The sequence below is a fragment of the Schistocerca serialis genome, chromosome 5 (genome assembly GCF_023864345.2).
Source record: "Schistocerca serialis cubense isolate TAMUIC-IGC-003099 chromosome 5, iqSchSeri2.2, whole genome shotgun sequence".
NCBI lineage: Eukaryota > Metazoa > Arthropoda > Insecta > Orthoptera > Acrididae > Schistocerca > Schistocerca serialis.
This window is the reverse complement of record NC_064642.1, coordinates 246,400,042-246,420,674: the sequence shown is the minus strand read 5'-3', so window position 1 is coordinate 246,420,674 and position 20,633 is coordinate 246,400,042. Positions and strand designations below refer to the sequence as shown.

Here is a 20,633-nt window from a genome sequence, read left to right as displayed (position 1 = left end):
AAAATAAGGTCTACATGAGGTCTTGTTGTCAGTGATTCCGTAAAAACGTCTAATTGCTTTCTTCTGCCAAGTGAAAATTTTTTTGGCTCCTGGAGGGTTACCCCATAAAAGAATGCCGTATTGTAGATGGCAATGAAAGAAGGCATAGTATGACTGAAGCAATAAATCTTGTGTAACACATGTGTATAGTTTGGCTAGTAGGTAGATAACTCATGATAGCTTTCGACATACATAATCTGTATGTGTGTCCCAAGTTAATTTTGAGTCAATGTGTATTCCTAGTAGTTTAACAGATGATAACTCCATGTTACTGTTTGATAAACTGAAGATTATCTTGACAGTCTTTTCATGGTTCATAGATAAGTCATTAGCTTTAAACCAGATATTAGATGTTTAGAGACACACTTCACTTTCCTCCTTCAATATGTTTATATCCTTTCCAGAATTAGCTAATGTGGTGTCATCAGCATAGAGGATAGATTTACAAGGTAAGTTATTCGGAAAGTCATTTACAAACAATATAAATAGTAGAGGGCCAAGCACTGAGCCCTGAGGAACACCTCGTTTTATACTTAAAGTCTGTGACTGTTGGTCATTATGCTTTACTATTTGTTTTCTATTGCTGAGGTATGATTCAGTTAGTGAGAGTTCCAAGTGTTTGATTCCATAGCAACACAGTTTATCTAATAATAATTTGTGGTTAACTGAGTCGAAAGCCTTACTCAAGTCAATTAGAATGGCTTCAGCAGATAATTCTGACTCAAATGCGCTTAGTACGAAAGAGATAAGGTTTTCAACTGCTTTGACTGTTGATAAGTTTGACCTGAATCCATAGTGAGAATCATTTAATATATTATTGTCTGATAGGTGTATGCATATTTGCTGCAGTATGCAATGTTCTATTATTTTTGAGAGAATAGGCACAAGTGAAATTGGTCTATAATTATTGATACAGGACTTGTCACCCTTTTTGTATAATGGTATGACAACTGTTTTTTTGAGACATTCTGGAAAGTGTCCACTAGAGAGCATCCAGTTTATCAGTATGCAAAGAGGATATGTTACGAGATCTACAACTTTTTTAATTACATGGTTTGACAGGCCATACACATCTTCAGATCTAGAGTATCCTAATTTAGAGGTTGCTTTAATTATATCAGTTACTTGTACTTCTCTCCATTTACAAGCTAACACTATGTTTGTAATGTTTTGTTGAAAATTTCTGCCAGATATGGGGTGAGAAAGAGGTGTTTGTGTTGAATTGGAATTCTGGTTGCTGTGGGTTGGAAGGCTAAGATTGACAGAGTTGACAAAAAAGTGATTGAAATCATCAGCAGTGACGTTAGCAGCATTTGTATTGTCTTTGTAGTTTATATCCATACCTAGCTCTGCTTTTATTACTTTCCATGCAGCCTTACATTTATTGTGTGATTTTTTAATGAAATCACCATTTGCCTTACACTTGGCTATTTTAATTTCAGATCTATATTTTCTTTTCAGGTTTTTGTAAGTTTCTTTATCTACTGCTCCGTTTTTGACCTTATCGTGACAAGTAATTAACAATAGTCTCAGTTTTTGTCGTTGGGGTGAAAACCACTTCTGTAAAGTTGAGTGGCTAGGTTTCCTAACTTTTTTTTTCTTTTTTTTTTAACCAGTGGACAGCATGTGTGGAAGATTTCAGAAATGATTTTGTGGAATGTGCTGAAGGGTTCATCAACATTTCTGGAGGAATGTATAACAGTATTCCAATCTATAGACTTAAGTTCTTCTCTATGCTTGCTAATATTTGTATCTGTAGATAGTCTGACACACTGAGTTTGTTCCTCGTCTTCTTTTGGTTTTTTAGTAATTAGTTTCACCCATGTACCTCTATGGTCTGACAGGTAATCGACATTAAATAAGCCTAGCTCAAAATCACATTTGTATACATTTGTTACTAGATTGTCAAGACAGGAGAAGTGCCTTGTAGGACTTTCATTAGCACAAAAGAGATTATAGGATCTTAACATGGTTACTAAGTTAACATTTCTGGCTGTCATTTTCCTAATGTCTATGTTTAGATCCCCAAAGATCAAAATTTTGTATTTAGTATATTTTTGTATACTGATCACAAGTTTTTCTAAACGTTCTATAAATTGTTCTACAATACTTTCAGGAGTGTGATATAAAGACACAGTTATGAGATGTATACTAGGTATAATAAAAGCAGCTGCTTCAAAAACACCTTTAATGCATAGGTCACTAACTTCAAGAACAGAAAACTTTAAGTCTAGATCATTGCTAATATATATGGATGAACCCCCATAGGATTCACTGGGTCTGCAGAAGTATGCAGCTAATCTGAAACCTGATGGTACATACAGTTTTGTATCCTCTTCCTTTAACCAATGTTCGTTTATACATAAAATCATTCTTTTGTTACTTTTTAATAGTATACCAAGCTCATCAGCTTTATTTTTCAGAGACCTGACATTTAAGTGCAGAAATAAGATAGAGTTACTGTCACAGGAGGGGAGGAGTACAGTATTATGGGGCAGTGGAGAACATTTAATTGTTTTTTCAGCCCTGGAATCTATGTTAGGTGGCGGTTGGACTTCCTTGGGATAAACCATAAAAAATCTTCATTTCTCTTTGGTAATTTTTTGGGTCTGTTTGAAACACGGTTGGAAGTTTGTTTCACTTTACTTTCCACAAGTTTTATAGGAACATGTTTTCCCAAATCATTTGGTATCACTTCATCATGAGACAAAGATGATACTTTACTTACTGTGACTGGTCTATTCTTTTCTGCTACTCTTGAAGGTGATGGAGGAGGAGCTGGTACTGTTTCTGCTGTTGGTGAAGTTGGTTTAGTTGCTGCTGGTGGAGGAGTTGTTTCTGCTATTACTGGTAAAGGAGTTGGTTCTGCTACTGCTGGTGTGGGAGATGGTGCTGCTGCTATAGGAACTGGCTCTACTGCTGGAGGAGTTGCTTCTGCTGTTGCTGATGGTGTTTCTTCTGCTATTGCTGGTGAAGTAGTTTGTGCTACTACTGCTGGTGAGGGAGATGGTGTTACTGCTGTAGGACCTGGTTCTAATGCTGGAGGAGTTACTTCTGCTGTTACTGAACGTGGTTCTTCTGACGCTGCTGTTGATTCTACTTCTGTTAGTATTGCTTCTTTAGGTACTTCTGCTGCATTTTCTGTTACTGTATCTGATTCTGCATTAGTCACTCCTAGAGATACTTTCTGTGATGATGATACAGGTACCACTGATGATGTTGTTGGTAAGTACTGCAGTCTCTGAATAATTTCCATTAGCTTTAATGTAACAAGTTGCTTTCCAAGGCCATTTAAGTGCAGCCTGTGAGTAGTGTGGAATCTGCGTCCAATGATATGAATATTAACAATAGAAACATTTCTATATTGTTTGTATATACTGGAAAAAAGTTCATTGGCGGCACTAATTTTCTTGTTTACACATGACCAGGACATCAAGTCGTACCTTTGTGGTATATTTACGAGGATAACGTTTGTATGACTCAGTTCAGATAAACACTTGTTTAATTCGCAGCAGGCTTTAGATGTATCATTTTGATAAATGTCATTAGATCCACCAAAGAGGACAACAAAATCTTTCGAAGACAGCTTTTTTATTTCTCCAGAAAAAACTAGTTTTCTTATTTCTGAGAGGGGCGCCCCAGGCTTTACAAAGCTCATCGATTTCACATTTGAAGCTTTATTTATGCGTGAGACAATACCGCGGCTGTGGCTATCGCCTAAAATGTTAAGTTTTGGAACATGATCGGGAGTTTTAGACTGATGTTTTCTTTCGCACTCGCAACAGGTTACTCCACTGTTTGTGTTTTTCCCGCACTTTCTACAAACATAAACAACAGAACTGTTATTAACAAAAGTTACAGTATCTTGAGGTAAAACGCTAAGCCTCTTTGCTTCTTTTTCATACTGTTCGTGTTCGTGATGTTTTATAACTGAAAACTCTTCCAGTAGAGCACTCATAACTTCCTCTTTGGTGTTTCTCATATTAGGTTTTTGGCCTAAGTCGCCTTTCAAACAGCTATTGCAGAACCATAGTTTCCTTTTAGGACTGACATTAACACATGAATAATGAAAAACCGTTTTACAATTTAAGCACATTATACCTTTTACAACACGTTTCTTGCAATGGCATGTTGTATCAGAGTTCACCATTTCCCACGAATGAGTCGAAGTACTTGCTGGATGAGATGCCTGATTATAACATTTTCCTGTTACCAGGTTTTTTTTGGCGTCTACTTTTGCGATAATATAACATGGCATACATGTACTGTCATAATACACACAGGATTTGTTGCATATCGAACACTTTTCCTCGTTATTTTTTGACTTTTGTACGGAACTAACATTAGCAATGCAAGCATAAATCACTTGCAGAACGTTGCAGTTATTTTTGAAAAAGTTGTGCCTCTACAAATCTGATTTTTCCCGTGGTTAAGTAGATATTTAACTGAAATAGCCTATTCTTTTCCGTGTAGCATGTCAATTTATTTGAAACAAAACGTTTCATTTCACATCGTTGCCTAGTTTCCACTGTTCATTCAGCCTCGAGTCTCCATTTTCGTATCATCATACTTAGAGCATTAACAGATCATATACAATACCATGATAAAAAATGATTCACGAGAGAATACTCTAGGAAAACTGAGAATCCGAAAATCACAATGAAAAGCATAACACCAAACTTGTGCCTCACACTATTATCACTAATCTATAGAGTATCTTTATCTGAATATGAAAAGAAGTGACATAGTAAAACATTTTGGGTGTGGTTGTCAGTGGACATAATGTATCTAAAGAGTCCCTGAGTCTGCCTACACCTCGAACTTGTGTGTTGTCAAATGAATATATTTCCATTTCAGTGTGGCTGTCAATGGATGTAGTGTGAGTGGTCCATGAGTCTGCCGCACCTAAAGCATTTGTTTCTTTCCCTGGTTTTCTATTGCCTTATGAGTTTTCCTCTTTTGAAGAAATGGAAATAACATTTTGTTATTTTGTCAAATGAATTGCCACCAATCTCATGGAGAAATGTGGACTTACCTGTACAATGATATTTCTGTATTTATTTTCTCTCCGTTTGCACTATTTGCAATTCTGTGTAATATTTGTATGTTCACAACTGAAAGACTTTTTTTGCACTCTTTGAGAACTATAAATAACATTTTGCTATCCTGTCACATGAAGTACTATCAGTGTCAAATGGAATGAGTGCTTAGATCCACAAGATGATACTTGTACATTAGATTTTCTTGATTAGATTGTACAACTTATCAATGTCCTATTATGTACATAACTTATGTAATCTTATGGCTATTTTTATGTCCTTTACTACTTCTGTAAAAAATGTGATGCTATTTTTCTCAATTTTGTTATGTAAGAATTTTGTGTTTGCTCCTTGCCAATCTCCCCACAAAACTCTTAAAAATGAGGGCTGGGATAATGAAAGTTGGTGTGCATACACAAACTTTGAGCCTGAGATATTATTATCGCGGGTTGTAGCGAGTGAACAGTTGTTGAGAGGAGTCAGTAGTGATCAGATGCGGCCTGTGGGGGAGAGAAGCAGCGTGATATGAGAGGTAGCAGCCTGCCGTGATCGTGCTAGTAGCGCTGGAGGCGACTTTTGTTTTAATTGCAATTTTGGTAATTTGCCTTTTTGTTGCAAGCAGTTGTTGTTTACTTGTGCACTGGAGGGATTTTGTCAGATTTGTGTATGAATAGTTGAGAGTAGTATTTGTATCTTTATTGTGGCCAGAGATGTGTTTATTGAATATAGACATTGTGGAATAATTAATGTCTGTGAAAAGTTGGTCCCATGTGGAATTGCTAGTATCCCACTGGGCACATCCCCAGGTGGAAGATTGGGGAACATTCACCAGGTATAGTGGACACCGGGGAAATAAAATACCTGGGGTGGACCAAAACTAGAAGTACAACAACTGTTGCCTTGCAGTTGGGAGTTGGGACTCCAAAGGCTAAGGGAAGAAAAGGCAGATTAAGAATCACCCATCCCCCAAGAGGGGTTGGATGCAAGGTTGACAGCCGGCTCTGTAAAAAACAATTGTTGCAAAACTTCTACAAAGTAAAGCTGGACGGATGAAGGAAGACAGACCTAGCATGGAAAAGGACAATGAGGATGGAATGCAAGTAAATGAAGGAGGGAAAATGAGGAAGAAGAGAAATACAAGGTGTAGATCAGATCTACATATTGGTACTTGGAATGTGAGATCCCTATATAGCCCAGGAGCACTGAAAGTAATGCTGGATCAAATAACGAATCTGAAGCAAAGTATAATAGCACTACAAGAAATTAGATGGACGGGAAGTGGAGTTTTAGAAAATAAAGAAGCGAATATATTCTATAGCTGCAGCGAAAGAAATCATGAGCTGGGGACAGGTTTTGTTGTACATCATCAATTAAAGCATTTGGTAATAAGGGTTAAACCCATTAGTCTAAGATTATCAACACTCAGGATAAAGGAGAAATTACTTAAATATCCCATAATTAATGACCATGCACCAACAGAAGAATCCAAAGAAGAAGAAGAAGAGAAAGAAGTATTCTATGGATCTTTGGAAAGAGCATATGATGAGTGCCTAGGACATGATATTAAAATAACAGTCGGAGACCTAAACACTCAGGTTGGAAAAGAACAGATTTATAGACCGATAATTGGTCTCCACAGCAAACATGCAACAAGTAATGAGAATAGAACAAGGCTTATACTGTTCGCCACATCTAGAAGCATGGTAATAGGATCAACACTGTTCTCACATATAGAAATACATAAAGGAACATGGACCTCACCGGATGGAAACACAGTAAACCAGATCGACCATGTGTTGATAGGTGTGAGACCTATTGGACGTGAGGAGTCTCAGAGGCCCAAACATAGACACAAATCATTTTCTGGTATGGGTACAGGTGAGGGCGAGGATCTCCAACACAGCGAAACTAGTCTGACCAAGGGCACAGAAACATAAATAACAACTTTAGAATCAGTGGAGGTTAGAGAACAGTGTCAGGAGAAGGTAACTCGGATTCTGGAAAACGCTGGAGAATATACCAACATAGAAGATCAGTAGGAAGCGATAAAAAAGATGGCAGAGATATTGGCAAGAGAGATACTTGGAATTGGGACAAGTCAAGTAACACCATCATGGTTTGATACTGAATGCGAATTGGCAGCTGAAGAAAAGAACGAAGCATATAGAAGGACACTGCGATCACACTGTACGAGGAGGATAGTAGAAGAATACAAAGAAAAACAGAGGATTGAAAAGACGATTTACCAAAGAAAAAAACAGAGGATGGATGAAAGCAAGTATCAAAGAAATGGAGCCCTTGAGAAGCAAAAATGAAAAAAGAAAATTCTATAGAGAGGTGAATGCGGCACAGAAGCCTTTTGGTAGTAAAACAACCTTAATAAAAGATGGGACACGGAATATAGTAAGTGAAGAGAAGGGAATATGCGAAAGATAGCGCAGGTATTTTGATAGTCTCCTCAACCCTCGGATAACTATACCAGGGAATCGAACAGAAACGAAGGGGGAAGAGGAACCAGACAACAACACTGCCGCACAAAATGTAGAAGTGAAAACTACCATGAAGATATTGAAAAACATTAAGGTTCAAATGGTTCTAATGACTCTGAGCACTATAGGACTTAGAACTACTTAAACCTAACTAACCTAAGGACATCACATACATCCATGCCCGAGGCAGGACTCGAAACTGCGGCCGTAGCGGTCATGCGGTTCCTGACTGTAGCACCTAGAACTGCTCGGCCACCCCGGCTGGCAAACATTAAGGTGGCAGGGACAGATGGTATTCCAGCAGAACTGTTTAAGCAATGAGACAGAGAGCTGGAACGAAGCATTCTGAAAATGGTCACCAGAATATGGGAAGAGGAGAAAATGCCCGAACAGTGGAAAGAGGGTATCATATGTCTTATATATATGAAAGGAGATCAGATGAAGTGTGGCAATTACAGAGGGAGCACATTACTTAATTTGAGATATAAAATATTCTCTAATATACTAATCGATAGAATCCTCCTAATCAAACAGAGGGAGATGGGGTGGTACCAATGCAGATTTCTCCCTGGGAAGTCAACTATAGATCAAATATTCACCTTCAGAGAAATCCTGGACAAAAAATGAATACAGGGTAGGCACGTATCACCTCTTTATAGATTTCAAAGCAGTTTATGATAGCATAAATAGAGATCTGTTATATCAAGCTCTAGATTAACTGGGAATCTCGAGAAAGTTGGTAAGGCTGGTGAGAATGACAATCAGTGAAACACAAGGTAGTGTAAGAATAGGATGGATTGATGTCCAATACACTAAGTATTAAAAAAGGAGTGCAACAAGGGGATGCTTTGGCATGTCTTCTCTTTATTGTTGCCGTGGAGAGGGCGATGAGAAACGCAAACCTTCGGAATAGGGGAACGATCTATAAATCAGTGCAGATACTGGCCTATGCAGATGACATAGATGTAGTAGCAAGAACCCAAAACACAATGGAAGAGACATTTAGAGCTCTCAAAGAGGCTAGTAAGAACATTGGGTTAATTATTAATGAAAAAAAAACAAAATATATGGCAGCTGGAAAAGCACATAGAGAAAATATGCCAAATGAAATCACAGTGGGCAATTATGCATTTGAGAGAGTTGAACATTTCAAGTACCTGGGCTCGAGAGTTACCCATCTAAATGATATCTCCTACGAAATTAAGCAGAGATCAATACTAGCCAACAGAGCCTATTTTGCGCTAACAAGACTTCCATCCTCTAGGCTCCTGAATCGTACCACTAAATTAACTATCTATAAAACACTTATATGACCAGTGCTTATATATACCTCTGAAACCTGGGCATTAACAACTAAAGATATCGAAATACTGGATGCATTTGAAAGAAAGGTACTTAGACGAATTATTGGTCCAATCTGTGAAAGAGGAAGATAGAGGAGGAGATTCAAGCATGAGTTGTATGTCATATACAAAGACCAACCCATCAGAAGGATACTGAAATCATCCAGACTGAGGTGGGTGGGATATGTGGCTCTCATGAATGATACAGAAGTACCAAAAAGAATACTACAAGGAAAACCAGAAGGGCAGAGAGGACGTGGTCGAACAAGAGCCAGGTGGGAAGATGGAGTAATCGAAGATCTTAGGAAGATGGGCTATAGAAACTGGAGAGTATTGGAAAAGGACTGAGAGAAATGGAAGGAAACTGTAGAAGAGGCCAAGGCTCATCATGAGCTGTAGAGCCAAGAAAGAAAAAGAAAGAAAAATTGGTCAGTATTTAAATATATTGCAAATATAGTAAATTGAAGTCTTTATTGATATCTTTCATTTTTTACACCACTTTAGGCTTGTTGACCAAATTTCTCCTGATTATTCAATTTGTATATAAAAAAATATGGCAGTAGTTATCGCAATTGTTATGATCATGCATTGCACTCTGCATGGATTGCAGTTTTGCTTTTGAAATATTTTCAGCATGTTGCTGATCACGCTGTTGCAGCGGGAAGATTAGGTAAGTTGTCTTTTGTAGTACAGAAGTATTGTAGAGCAGTTTTTCAGAGTTGTTAAAGAATATGTTAACACTCGCAATCAGATACTTGAGAACTGTTTCCTTTATGATTTGTAGGAAGAGTAATTAATTTCTGTTTTTTGTTATCAATCAGAATTCTATTATTGTCACAGATTCAAGGTCACATATTTGCATTAATGTTTTAGGAGATCAGACAATAATTACAAATATAGACAAGTTTAGAAATAATTATGTACCAGTTTCAATATGGATGCACGTGGGTTAAAAAATGTTGTAGCAGTTCTGGAACGTTGGTTGAAAATTAATTGCTTTCAGTTCTGTTGTATGGCTTGATATTTACCTCATCTTTCCAACAATGTACAACAATGGTGCAGTGGCTGCATCAGCTATTCGCTCTTCATGTTGATGTCTTCTCTGAAAATGTCCATTTAATAATGCAGTTTGCCGGCCGAAGTGGCCGTGCGGTTAAAGGCGCTGCAGTCTGGAACCGCAAGACCGCTACGGTCGCAGGTTCGAATCCTGCCTCGGGCATGGATGTTTGTGAAGTCCTTAGGTTAGTTAGGTTTAACTAGTTCTAAGTTCTAGGGGACTAATGACCTCAGCAGTTGAGTCCCATAGTGCTCAGAGCCATTTGAACCATTTTCTCATAGCGTCGGGATATGGAGATTAGTAGGTAGCCTGGGTTGGAGAATGAAAACTTGCCATCGCTGCATATTATAACTCTTAATCAACACAATATTAGGAGGGTGAAATTACAGATGTCTTTATTTCATCAGCTCGAAAGACTGACAGATACCAAGATCGGCGAAAAAACTATTGAGTTACATAAAAAGTTGATAGCACAGCTTTCAGTTTTCTGTCAGCTTTCTCCAATATAATCAGAAGTATTTATTTATGCGTGCAGGCCATTTCAAGAACCTACCCACGTTCTCCTTATCAGTATGTGTCACCATTGTCCTCTTATGTTTGTTTCTTGTGTGTGGTCACCTTCCTTACATGCATAAATATTTATTTGAATAGATTTAGAATTTTCTATAGCTCATTGTGTACACACACAATCATTGTTTCTTCCCATGCCTATTACTGTATACTGTTTTGAATGATTTACCTGTCTGATGCTTCTGTGATTCATTATTGTAAAACCATGATGCCATTAGTTTTCTTACCTTTTTATACACATAGAAATCTGTTGTTACCATTACGCTTTATGAGCAGACCATATATAGAACTATGTAAAATCTTATTACTCCTTTACCGAGCAAGGTGACACAGTGGTTAGCACACTGGACTCGGATTAGGGAGGACAACAGTTCAAACCCGTGTCTGGCCATCCTGATTTAGGTTTCCTGTGGTTTTCCTAAATCGGTTCAGGCAAATGGTGGGAAGGGTCCTTTGAAAGGGCACAGCTGCTTTGCTTCCCTAGCCTTCAATAATCCTATGGGAGCGATGACCCCATGTTTGGTCTGATCCCGCGAATCAACCAAGTGACCTTATTACTCCTTTCATGATGCAGGTAATTGTATATTGTAAATACAACAAATTGTAATTGACTGATCATTCACCACAAATTATTGAAACCTACTAGGGCAGAAGAAATACGTCTACTGATTATTGAAATATTCCGTGCCAAATGTGGCATACTGCACTAATACAAGCTGCAACTGACTTTTATAATGATCTATCTGATACTACAAGATGGATATATAGCTTGCTTCAAGCAGATACTACTACACATTTTATTCTTTGTGCATGTGTGAGGTTGTCAGCTGAGAAATGTTCTTACTCTCTCTGAGTCTGCTTCCACATAACTTCCCATAAGAGTGACATAATTGCAATGAGCTCAAGAAAGTTTGGCCGTTTGTGATAAGGATCATGCTGGAGTACAATCCCTTTGTTTTGCTGGCTTTAGAATAGGTTAAGAAGTACCTATCTTCATGAGGAATCCTGATTATCTTCTAAGGACTTATGTAAAGTAGCTAACATTTATGAATCTTACAGTGTAAAAATGAAGATTTTGGGTGAATTTTCGTGTGGATTCTCTGCCCTACCGGATGTATTTCAACATAACCTAACTTCTGGTCGTAATAAGTTTTTCTTAAATGTTCTTGTTCTGTAAGCGCTATCAGAATTTGCCTAACATTAACCTCACAAGGGCATTCTTCACTGGGAAGCCATGGAAGTGGACCTACCCATTCATTTCATTCTACATTACATACTGGTTCAGCTTGTGTGTATGATGTAGTACACAGCGGCAGGTTATTTACTGTTTATTCGATCGTTTCAATATGCTCTACCATACATGTTTGTTAGTTAGTTGCATAATTGCATATTCATGGAAAAGTCTTTGCACAGAGCTACTTTTGGGTCCAGTTCGAACTGGCATAATGATCTGATTTATAGCTCAAGCATCTACTACAAGGCAGACATTATCACTGGGCTTAGCGACTAATAATAAAGAACTGCAATAAGGTGGCAGTGAGAACTCTATGATTTTCCAGTCGAGCCTTTGTTGTCCATAGGATGGACTATGTATTTTGGCACTAAATTCCACATGAGTGTACTTCCATTTGGTATTAATTAGTACAAAAAATGTCTGATTTATTATCAAAAATGTGTATGTATTTCTAAAGTCAATCCTCTAGTTTAGCCTGCTGTTGGGAGCCAATAAAAGAAGAATCTATGGCCTAGTCCTTTGCGTTATCTTAGTTCACCTTACCAACTACAATGAAGAGATATTGTACTGTTGTCCGCAGCTTTCGTTTAATAATCTACACTCTCATGTCTTGCCAGCATTTACCATTCTTTGCCTTTGTTTTTACTAAATCTAGAGCAATTTTGGCGCCATGGATGTTCAGAGAGTAGTTGCTCGTGAAGAAATCGATCTTTGTGTGCCTCTCCCTCAGAAATTACATGTCAAAAATGCAGTCTACAATTAAACCATTTACAATTAGGAATGGGCAGGCTATGGCTCCACTCCCTATAGCTACAACAACCTGCATCTGTATTTTGACATGTCGTGACCCGATCAACTACTCCAATAATCTTGCAGCTTTGTATGGGGAAAGAAGGTACACTCATAGTTTAACTAATGTTTCTAAATAAATTTGCTGACATGATATTCACAGTGGCACCTGTATCAAGAAAAATTCTAGTATGAGCTTTTGCCACAGTAGCCTGTGTGGCAGCCTGAACAATTTCTTTATTTTCGTCATGGCATTTATAGTGAGCAGCACCTAATTCATCCCTAATGTCTATGTCATTTTTATATCTCAGTATGTTATGGAATTACTTTCTCTGCCCCCACAGTGTACTGTAAACATAAAGCATCAATGAGAACAAACTATCAAATCAGCTGTTAAAAATTTTTCAGTAAAATATTCTAAACAAACAGGTCTTATTTTAGCATAGCAATTTAGCAACAAAAAGGCAGTTGATAGTTTACTCACTGATGCAATATGGACATCATCTTCAATTAGATGTTCACTTGAGAATAAAGCTATAGCAAAACAAGCTTGCAGTAAAGAAGAAACTTTCCTAATTAAACTTATCACCTTACCTGCAATTATTCATTATACAATAGTCTATGTTGTGGGCCTGGTCCAAAAGGAAAGGGATGTGGATTTTATTTTAATTTTGAAATATGAAGGTAAAACGTTGATGAAGGAAAGGTACTGTACTAAAGACTGTAAAAGAATGGTAAGAATGTATATAGCTGTTTGACATAGAATTGGTGTGTTGAGTTAACATCAATTTTTCTTGCTGCATAACTGATTTTACTTGCATCACAGCCAGTGATCGTTGCTGATAAGTGGTAGACATGGTGATGTTAAGTCGTGTTACTACGTTTTAATGCAAGGAAATGACTTACGTAATAATAATAGTAATAGTGATCAGACTTCATTAAGAGCATGGATTGCAAGCATACACTTACAAATATTGAAATGCATCAGTGATAGTGTGTTTATGGTACACATCTATTGTGTAGCCAAACACAACACTTCCAGTGTATTTAAAGGCTGAAAAATAAACAGAGTGATTAACATTAGTAATAAAACAGGAACAGGCTTAGTACTACTACATAAGATAAAATTAATTATTATTTCACAGAAAAATAAAGCTTATTTAAAAATTATCTTCTAGCATTCACACTCAAGGAAAATGCACAAAGAAGATGGCTATGGGTATTTCATGGTTTCTTAACAGAAGACAATCAAAGAGAACACAGACAATAATTATAGCTTTGAATTAAAGTTTGTATGATGAGATAAATTCCCCAGACTGTGGCTAAGACATGTGTTCTGGAATATCCTTTCTTCCAAAAGTGCAAGGTTCGCAGGAGAGCTTCTGTGAAGTTTGGAAAGTAGGAGATGAGGTACTGGCAGAAGTGGAGCTGTGAGGACAGGTCATGAGTCGTGCTAGGGTAGCTCAGTTGGTAGAGCACTTGCCCACGAAAGGCAAAGTTCGCCAGTTCGAGTCTCGGTCCGGCAGCCACTTTTCATAGTTCTAATATTTGGGTTACTGCACTTTCAATGGATAACCATCTCATCAGACAAATCTGAATTGTTTATAGTGATAAATCACCATCATTTATTGCAGCAAACAGTTCCTCACATATGGTTTGTGTCACAGCAGAATGTAAGAACCAGTTATATATCTCTTTAACAAAGCATTCTAAATTCCTTGGTCAAAGTCACTAGCAGCACTTGAAAGCGCAAGTTGCAAAGAATGGCACCTAATTAATTGTAAATGCAGAATTTTACCTTTCAGTTTAGTATATCCCATTTTTAATCCCTACCATGACAAAATGTGTTATCTATGCCCACAGCAAGAAGTTTATTTAAATTCAGTTCTCTTTTAGAAGGTCATCTTTTAATAGCATCAATAATGTCATTTGCATTGCATTAGTCTAATTCTACAATTTCTATACATGTATCCACAGTTAAATTTGTTGCAGTAGAATAGTACCCAGTTACAGTTTCTAGTAATTTTGTTACAGATATGTCATCTGTTTCATCCAAAATTAAGCTATACCCTTGACCTCTTAAATCACTTATTAACAGTTCTTTAAAATGTGATGTTAACCCATTACTGGCAATGTGCTGTTTGCATGATGGAGTTTAAGACTTGCTGTTCCTTTACTATCAGAAAAGCAGGATGTTCACACACCACACAAGTGATCTACAGTTACAAATGAACAATGTTCTGCAATAAAAACTGCCATCTCCCTTCCACCAGCTTCGATTCTTGTCTGATTGGTCCATACCATAAAGCATGCTGTCACCTACTACCAAATGGTTCTGCTGCTTTTATATACTTATTTGTGTTACTATGCCTCTGTATATACCCCAGCCAAGAAATAACTCAATTTTGCAATATTTGCAATGGCATGTAGTAAGATTTCCCTCCACTTACATTAACGATTGTTTATATCTCTCATCATTTAACCACAGGCTTTGGAATCACTGGGAATAAAACGGTTTGCCCATAATTTGTACCTTACTAGTAGTATATAAGTAATTATTAAGGTTATACATTTGTGTATTTCCATCCCAAAAATCTGCACTTCACAAACCACATGCCTTTCACAGATAACTAACATATTTGCACAATCACAGACAAAAACTATCCGCTATTCAACTGTCCACCACATATTAACTCAATATCTGTGAATCGCCCTCGAAACTACCCAAACAATCTCAGGGAAGCCAAGTCCAGAGTGAGGACTCCACATCACCAACTGACCTTGCTACATCAAATGAATTCCAGTAATCTAATCTGTTCCTCTTCTTAGCTAGATAGCAGACCCACCAAGTTATGCCATAGTTACACTTACTAGTTTATAAACAACATGTGTTTTAGTGGTGAAGCTCAATAAGAACTGGTCAACTCAAATTATCTATTTGATCACAACTTTTATTTTCAATAGCACCAGATTAAGCGTTAATAATTGAGAGAACACAAGATTTTCACCATAGCACTGATTACATAAATCTGGCACCAAATGCATTTAAAAACCACTAGATTTTGTGCTAAAAGCATCAGATTTTCAACCCTGATTGACACTGAGGAGGTTTGATCTACGAAAATGCCCTAACACTGTAAACATGAAGCGAGCAATTTACTCACTCTGCCATATTTTTCTGAGCAAAACATCATGTGTAGCAACTGAAATACAAACGTAAATTTGTTTAAAAATGGAGAATTTGTTACCTACATGTGCCCAAACAGAAGTGGAAGAGTATTCTAGTACTTTCTACAGGGAAACGCTTTAACTAAAATAATATTTTTGGTTTCAATATGGACTATTAGTTTCGATGTTTTCTCTCTCTGAATTTTATGTTTACAATCTGTAGGTTCACAAAACACAGTGCAAGAAAAAGCTAGTTGTTCACGGCTTTGCGATGAAATATGGCACTTCAGTCAAACAAAGCACAATATGTTCAGAGTGTTTCCACAAAGCTGAGTTTGATGGAACTTCAGTATCATGTTTCTGCACCACAACATCGAACGTTTTTCATCTTTTCTCTCATACATGCAGAATGTAAGTAGCGCTAGATTATCCGTGAATGACAGTGATGAATTCTAGTGCCCAATTACACCCATCTAATTTGACCAGTGACATCTTGTGTGACATCATCCGTTTTTGAAGCTAGGAATGTAAGCGGTGTGTTATTAAATATTATCTGTGAATTTCTGAGTATGTGGTGAGACAGGAATCTAAGAGGAAAGCTGTAAACCAAATGATTGGCTATCACATTCATAGTCTTGGTTCCAGAGGCATACCAAGGTACCTAATGCCTCTGGGAGAATTTTCAAAACTGTGCCTGCTCTTCTCCCCATGCAACTACCATTCTGAAAATTTTTTCTACAGAGATTAAGCAAATTTTTTAATTTCATAAATATATTCAATAAAAATTAAGCATTATTGAAAAATATTACATACAGCTGAATGAAATACGTTGATGAAAAATGTTGCAAATAATAAATTGAATGTGCATCTGTAATAAATAAACTGCAAATTGTATATACTTTCTAATAAAACTGCAAGTAAAACCAAATCCATTTCAAATACTGTTGTTTATGGTGTCTCTACAAGACACTGTTTTTATTATGATGTATTGTTGAAACTGAAATGTTATTCTCACTTTTAAAGTATCCCTCCCTAAGATACTGATGGCACTACAGGTACATTTCTTTTGATGTCCCTTGGGTTTAGCCCCATTGTATTTAATCCCTGTGTGTCTGCCATTCAATACACTTTGCTTTGTAGTAAGCTGTAATAAATGGTGTTCCTTTGTATTCCTATGTCTGAAATTAAATTCCCTAAACCTTAATAGAGTGTGGATCCAGTTTAATTGTAAAATTCCAGCGCAGAAGTTTATTATCTGTTTTGTGTGAAATGTGATTCAAGTCACATCGAGCATCGATTTTTGAGCCACGACGGATGAAGAAATCGAAAGAAGCATTGCGAAAAATATCCAACCTGCACTTTGTCTAACCCCTAAGGCATTCGCGATATTGTGGATGGCCAGTTAGCAAATCTGAGGATTTGTCGTTTTCTTCTAGAAAATGTGGTAACAGACAATACTCAAACCTTGTGATCTATTTCGACCATTTCGAATACTTACAACTGAAATTTTCGATAATGTGTGCTAAAGCTCATACACTGTGGGAGAAATTGTGTATAATTCACAAACAAACGTTCAAAGTGGGCAAACTACCTCCCACAGAAAACTTCCACCGATATAGAATGAACGCTAGTTATCCTGTGTTGTGGCATATAGCAAAAATCCTTAACACTGCAAGTCAACTGGAAGACATGGATGAAAACTAGTTGGACATAGCGGGTATGGTCAAGATCTTTGGAAGCACTGCGACGAAGTTCCACGCCATAGTTACTGCCCAGAACATTGTGCCTGGCTATCAGCAAATGGTACTGAAACTCCAAGAGTGGCTCATCTCCGAAGAAAACCAATTGAACGATTTGGAGGAGATGTCAAACGTCTTAGTAGTTACTTCATCTCAAAGCTGGAAGAAGGAGCACACAACAGTGAAGAAGAAGAATCCGAATTAGGTGAATTCAAGACGAAAATTTACTTGCTGGACTTGTGGGAAGGAAGGCCATCTATTGCGAACTTGCCTTTCCAACAAGAAGAAAAATGGTATGCAAAATAGAGTTAAAGTAAAGTAAAGTTACCAATGGAGGATCACACAAAAGAGTTCCGCATTTATGGTTTGGGAAAGTATGCTGAATGCCGATATACAAGGTGCGACAATAAAGTAATGGGACTTATTTTCTTTGCAAGATGTGGCAAACCTGCAGGCTTGCATAGGCACAATATCTTTGACCTTGATATATAAACTGCTTCTATGCCTAGTGCCACATCGATGCAACTGCTCAGTCGTGAGTTGTGCTGTAATAAGTTAACATGTGTTTGGGTCTCTCGTCACGGAAATGTAACCGCACTTTATTGCGCAATGGTATGCTATTTCTTTTTGCATTAAATTGTGTGAAAATGCGACGATAACCTATGGTAAGCTTCAGAGGAGGTTGTGTCAAGAGCTCAAGTTTTTCGTTGGCATAAAATGTTTCGTGAAGGCAGAACGAATGTTGAAGATGAAGACTGCAGTGGATGACCATCAACCTCACAGACGGATGTCAACTTGGACATGGTGCATGAACTCGTGCGACCTGATCGAAGATTATCCATGAAAATGATTGCAGAAGAACTGAACATCAATCGAGAAATAGTTCGTCTAGTAATAACTGAAGATCTTGGTATGAGGAAGATTGGATTCTGTATCACAATAATGCACCAACCCATACTGCTCTGACAGTACAGCAATTTTTAACCTCAAAACAAATTTCAGTATTACTACAGCCACCTTATTCACCAGATATCGCTTTGCATGGTTTTTTCTATTGCCAAAAGTCAAAACGGTGGTCAGGGAACACCATTTTCAAACAACACAAGTTGTCCAAGAAGCTGTACGAGGGTCTTGGAGGATATTACAGAAGATAAGTTCCAGAAATGTTACCACCAATGGCAGAAGCGCTGGAAAAAGTGTGTGCAATCGCAAGGGAACTACTTTGAAGGAGACGTCACTAAACTTGAAGCAACATTTTATTTCACATCAGTCTCATTACTTTATTGTCGCACCTCGTAAGTGATGTCCGGATTAGCAACAATGGGGGCACGTCACTTTTCGGCAGGAATGGTTTCGTGAAATTTGCGAATGTCAAAACATTGTAATTTCACTTGCAGATTAACGCTAAACGCGAAGCGTAGTGTATCAAAACAATTAAAATAAAGAAACTCGTAAACGGGTGTTGAGAAGACAGACTAATTGATATGCTGTATGCCCCCCCCCTTTCCAAAAAAAGAAGGAACCATTTATTTCTGACTATTTGTACAAGGAATGGTTTTGAGGTGATATTTGCAGAATGTTTTTTGTATCTAACACTCAGTATGAGGTGAATTTTGTCGAATATGAATAACCTCGAAACATGGCTCGAAAGACTGTGTTATATTAATGTGAAACTGATTATGAATTTCATCAAAACAGGGCTTATCAAGGGAATAAGTATGTCTGCAGCGGCGACATTCTTTTATAAATAGTGTTAACATGGAAAGTCTTACTATTAACATTTTAACAAAACAATCGAAGGGAGAAACCTGGAAATGCACTATTTTATACACAGCGGTGTATGTGGACCAGTTATTTCTTGAGAAATAAATCTGACGTTCTTCATCATTTCAAGGAATTTGACATGATGATGTCGAACAGGCTCTCCAAAACTATGAAGACCCTGAAGAACGATCAAGGGACGAAATACTTGAACAAGAACATGAAGAGCTATCATATTGAAAGTGGGAAAGCACATGGGACACTGGTACCATATACTTCTCCATGAAATGGGAAGTTATAATACTGAAACAGGACCATCATTGAGTCTACAAGGTCCATGCTCAGTGAGGTGAACGTTCCAGGAATTCTCTGGAGGGAGGTAGTTAACACCGCTGTTTGTATGTTGAATGGGTCTTTGATAAAAAAGGGAAGAAACGCAACACCATACGAATTATGGTCAGGCAGAAAACCTCAAAACCCACACACGAGGACTTTCAGAACAGCATTCGTCCATGTTCTCAAATTGTTCTACAAGAATAAATGGCGAGAACGTTTGTAGTAACTGTTCCCAAAGTGAAAGTCTTCAGCAGAAGGGGAATTGAGCGACATGGAGAAGTAAAAAGGTTGTTTGTGCATGAAACAGCGTATGTGACACAAATCCTGAAATGTTTTGACTTGGAAAATTCGAATTCTGTATCTGTTCCAGCTAATCCAAATGTGAAATTGTACTCAGCCAATGAAAATGCCTTAGTTATAGCCAAATTTCCGTTCAGGGAAGCAGCTGGTTTACTTTCTTTTCTATATTTCACAGTGGGTGGAGTGAGCAAATACTTGAACAGTTATGATGAGAATCATTGTCAAGCCATCATACACATTATCAAGTATGTGCAAGGCACAAAAGACTTCGATATATTGACAGAGAGCGAAGACAATACGATTATCTTCAAGTATAGGGACTCGGATTATGTGGAACATACAGAAACAAGGCCATCGACTTCGGTTTTATTTTTCTGTTATCTGTCCTCAGTTATCTGGTCCCCTGAGCGTCAAAAAATGATGAGGCTGGACACCATAGAAGCGAAATATGTGGCATACAGCATAACTGTGGAAGACACGACATGGCTGCAATCTCTGCTATGTGATTTCGGAATGCAGTGCGATCAAGCAACTAAAAAACGACGTGGATAATCAGAGCGCTATAAGAATCATAAAAAAATCCTTATTTCATAAAACATCGAAATACACTCGTATCCGATATCATTTCATAGGATCGGTCTCATCAGAGTAGGGAAGGAGAGAGAAGGAAGTCGGCTGTGCCCTTTCATTGGAACCATTCCGGCATTTGCCTGGAGCGATTTAGGGAAATTGCGGAAAACTTAAATCAGGGTGGCTGGATGCGGGATTG

At 37.6% G+C, this 20,633-nt stretch overlaps 1 protein-coding gene across 1 annotated transcript; it reads left to right on the top strand.

Annotated features, from left to right (window-relative positions):
• The first annotated feature begins 19,768 nt into the window (after positions 1–19,768).
• Positions 19,769–20,416, top strand: LOC126481876 (uncharacterized). The gene has a single exon (XM_050105836.1). The coding sequence runs from the start codon at positions 19,769–19,771 to the stop codon at positions 20,414–20,416; it is 648 nt and encodes a 215-aa protein (XP_049961793.1).
• Positions 20,417–20,633: the final 217 nt, after the last annotated feature.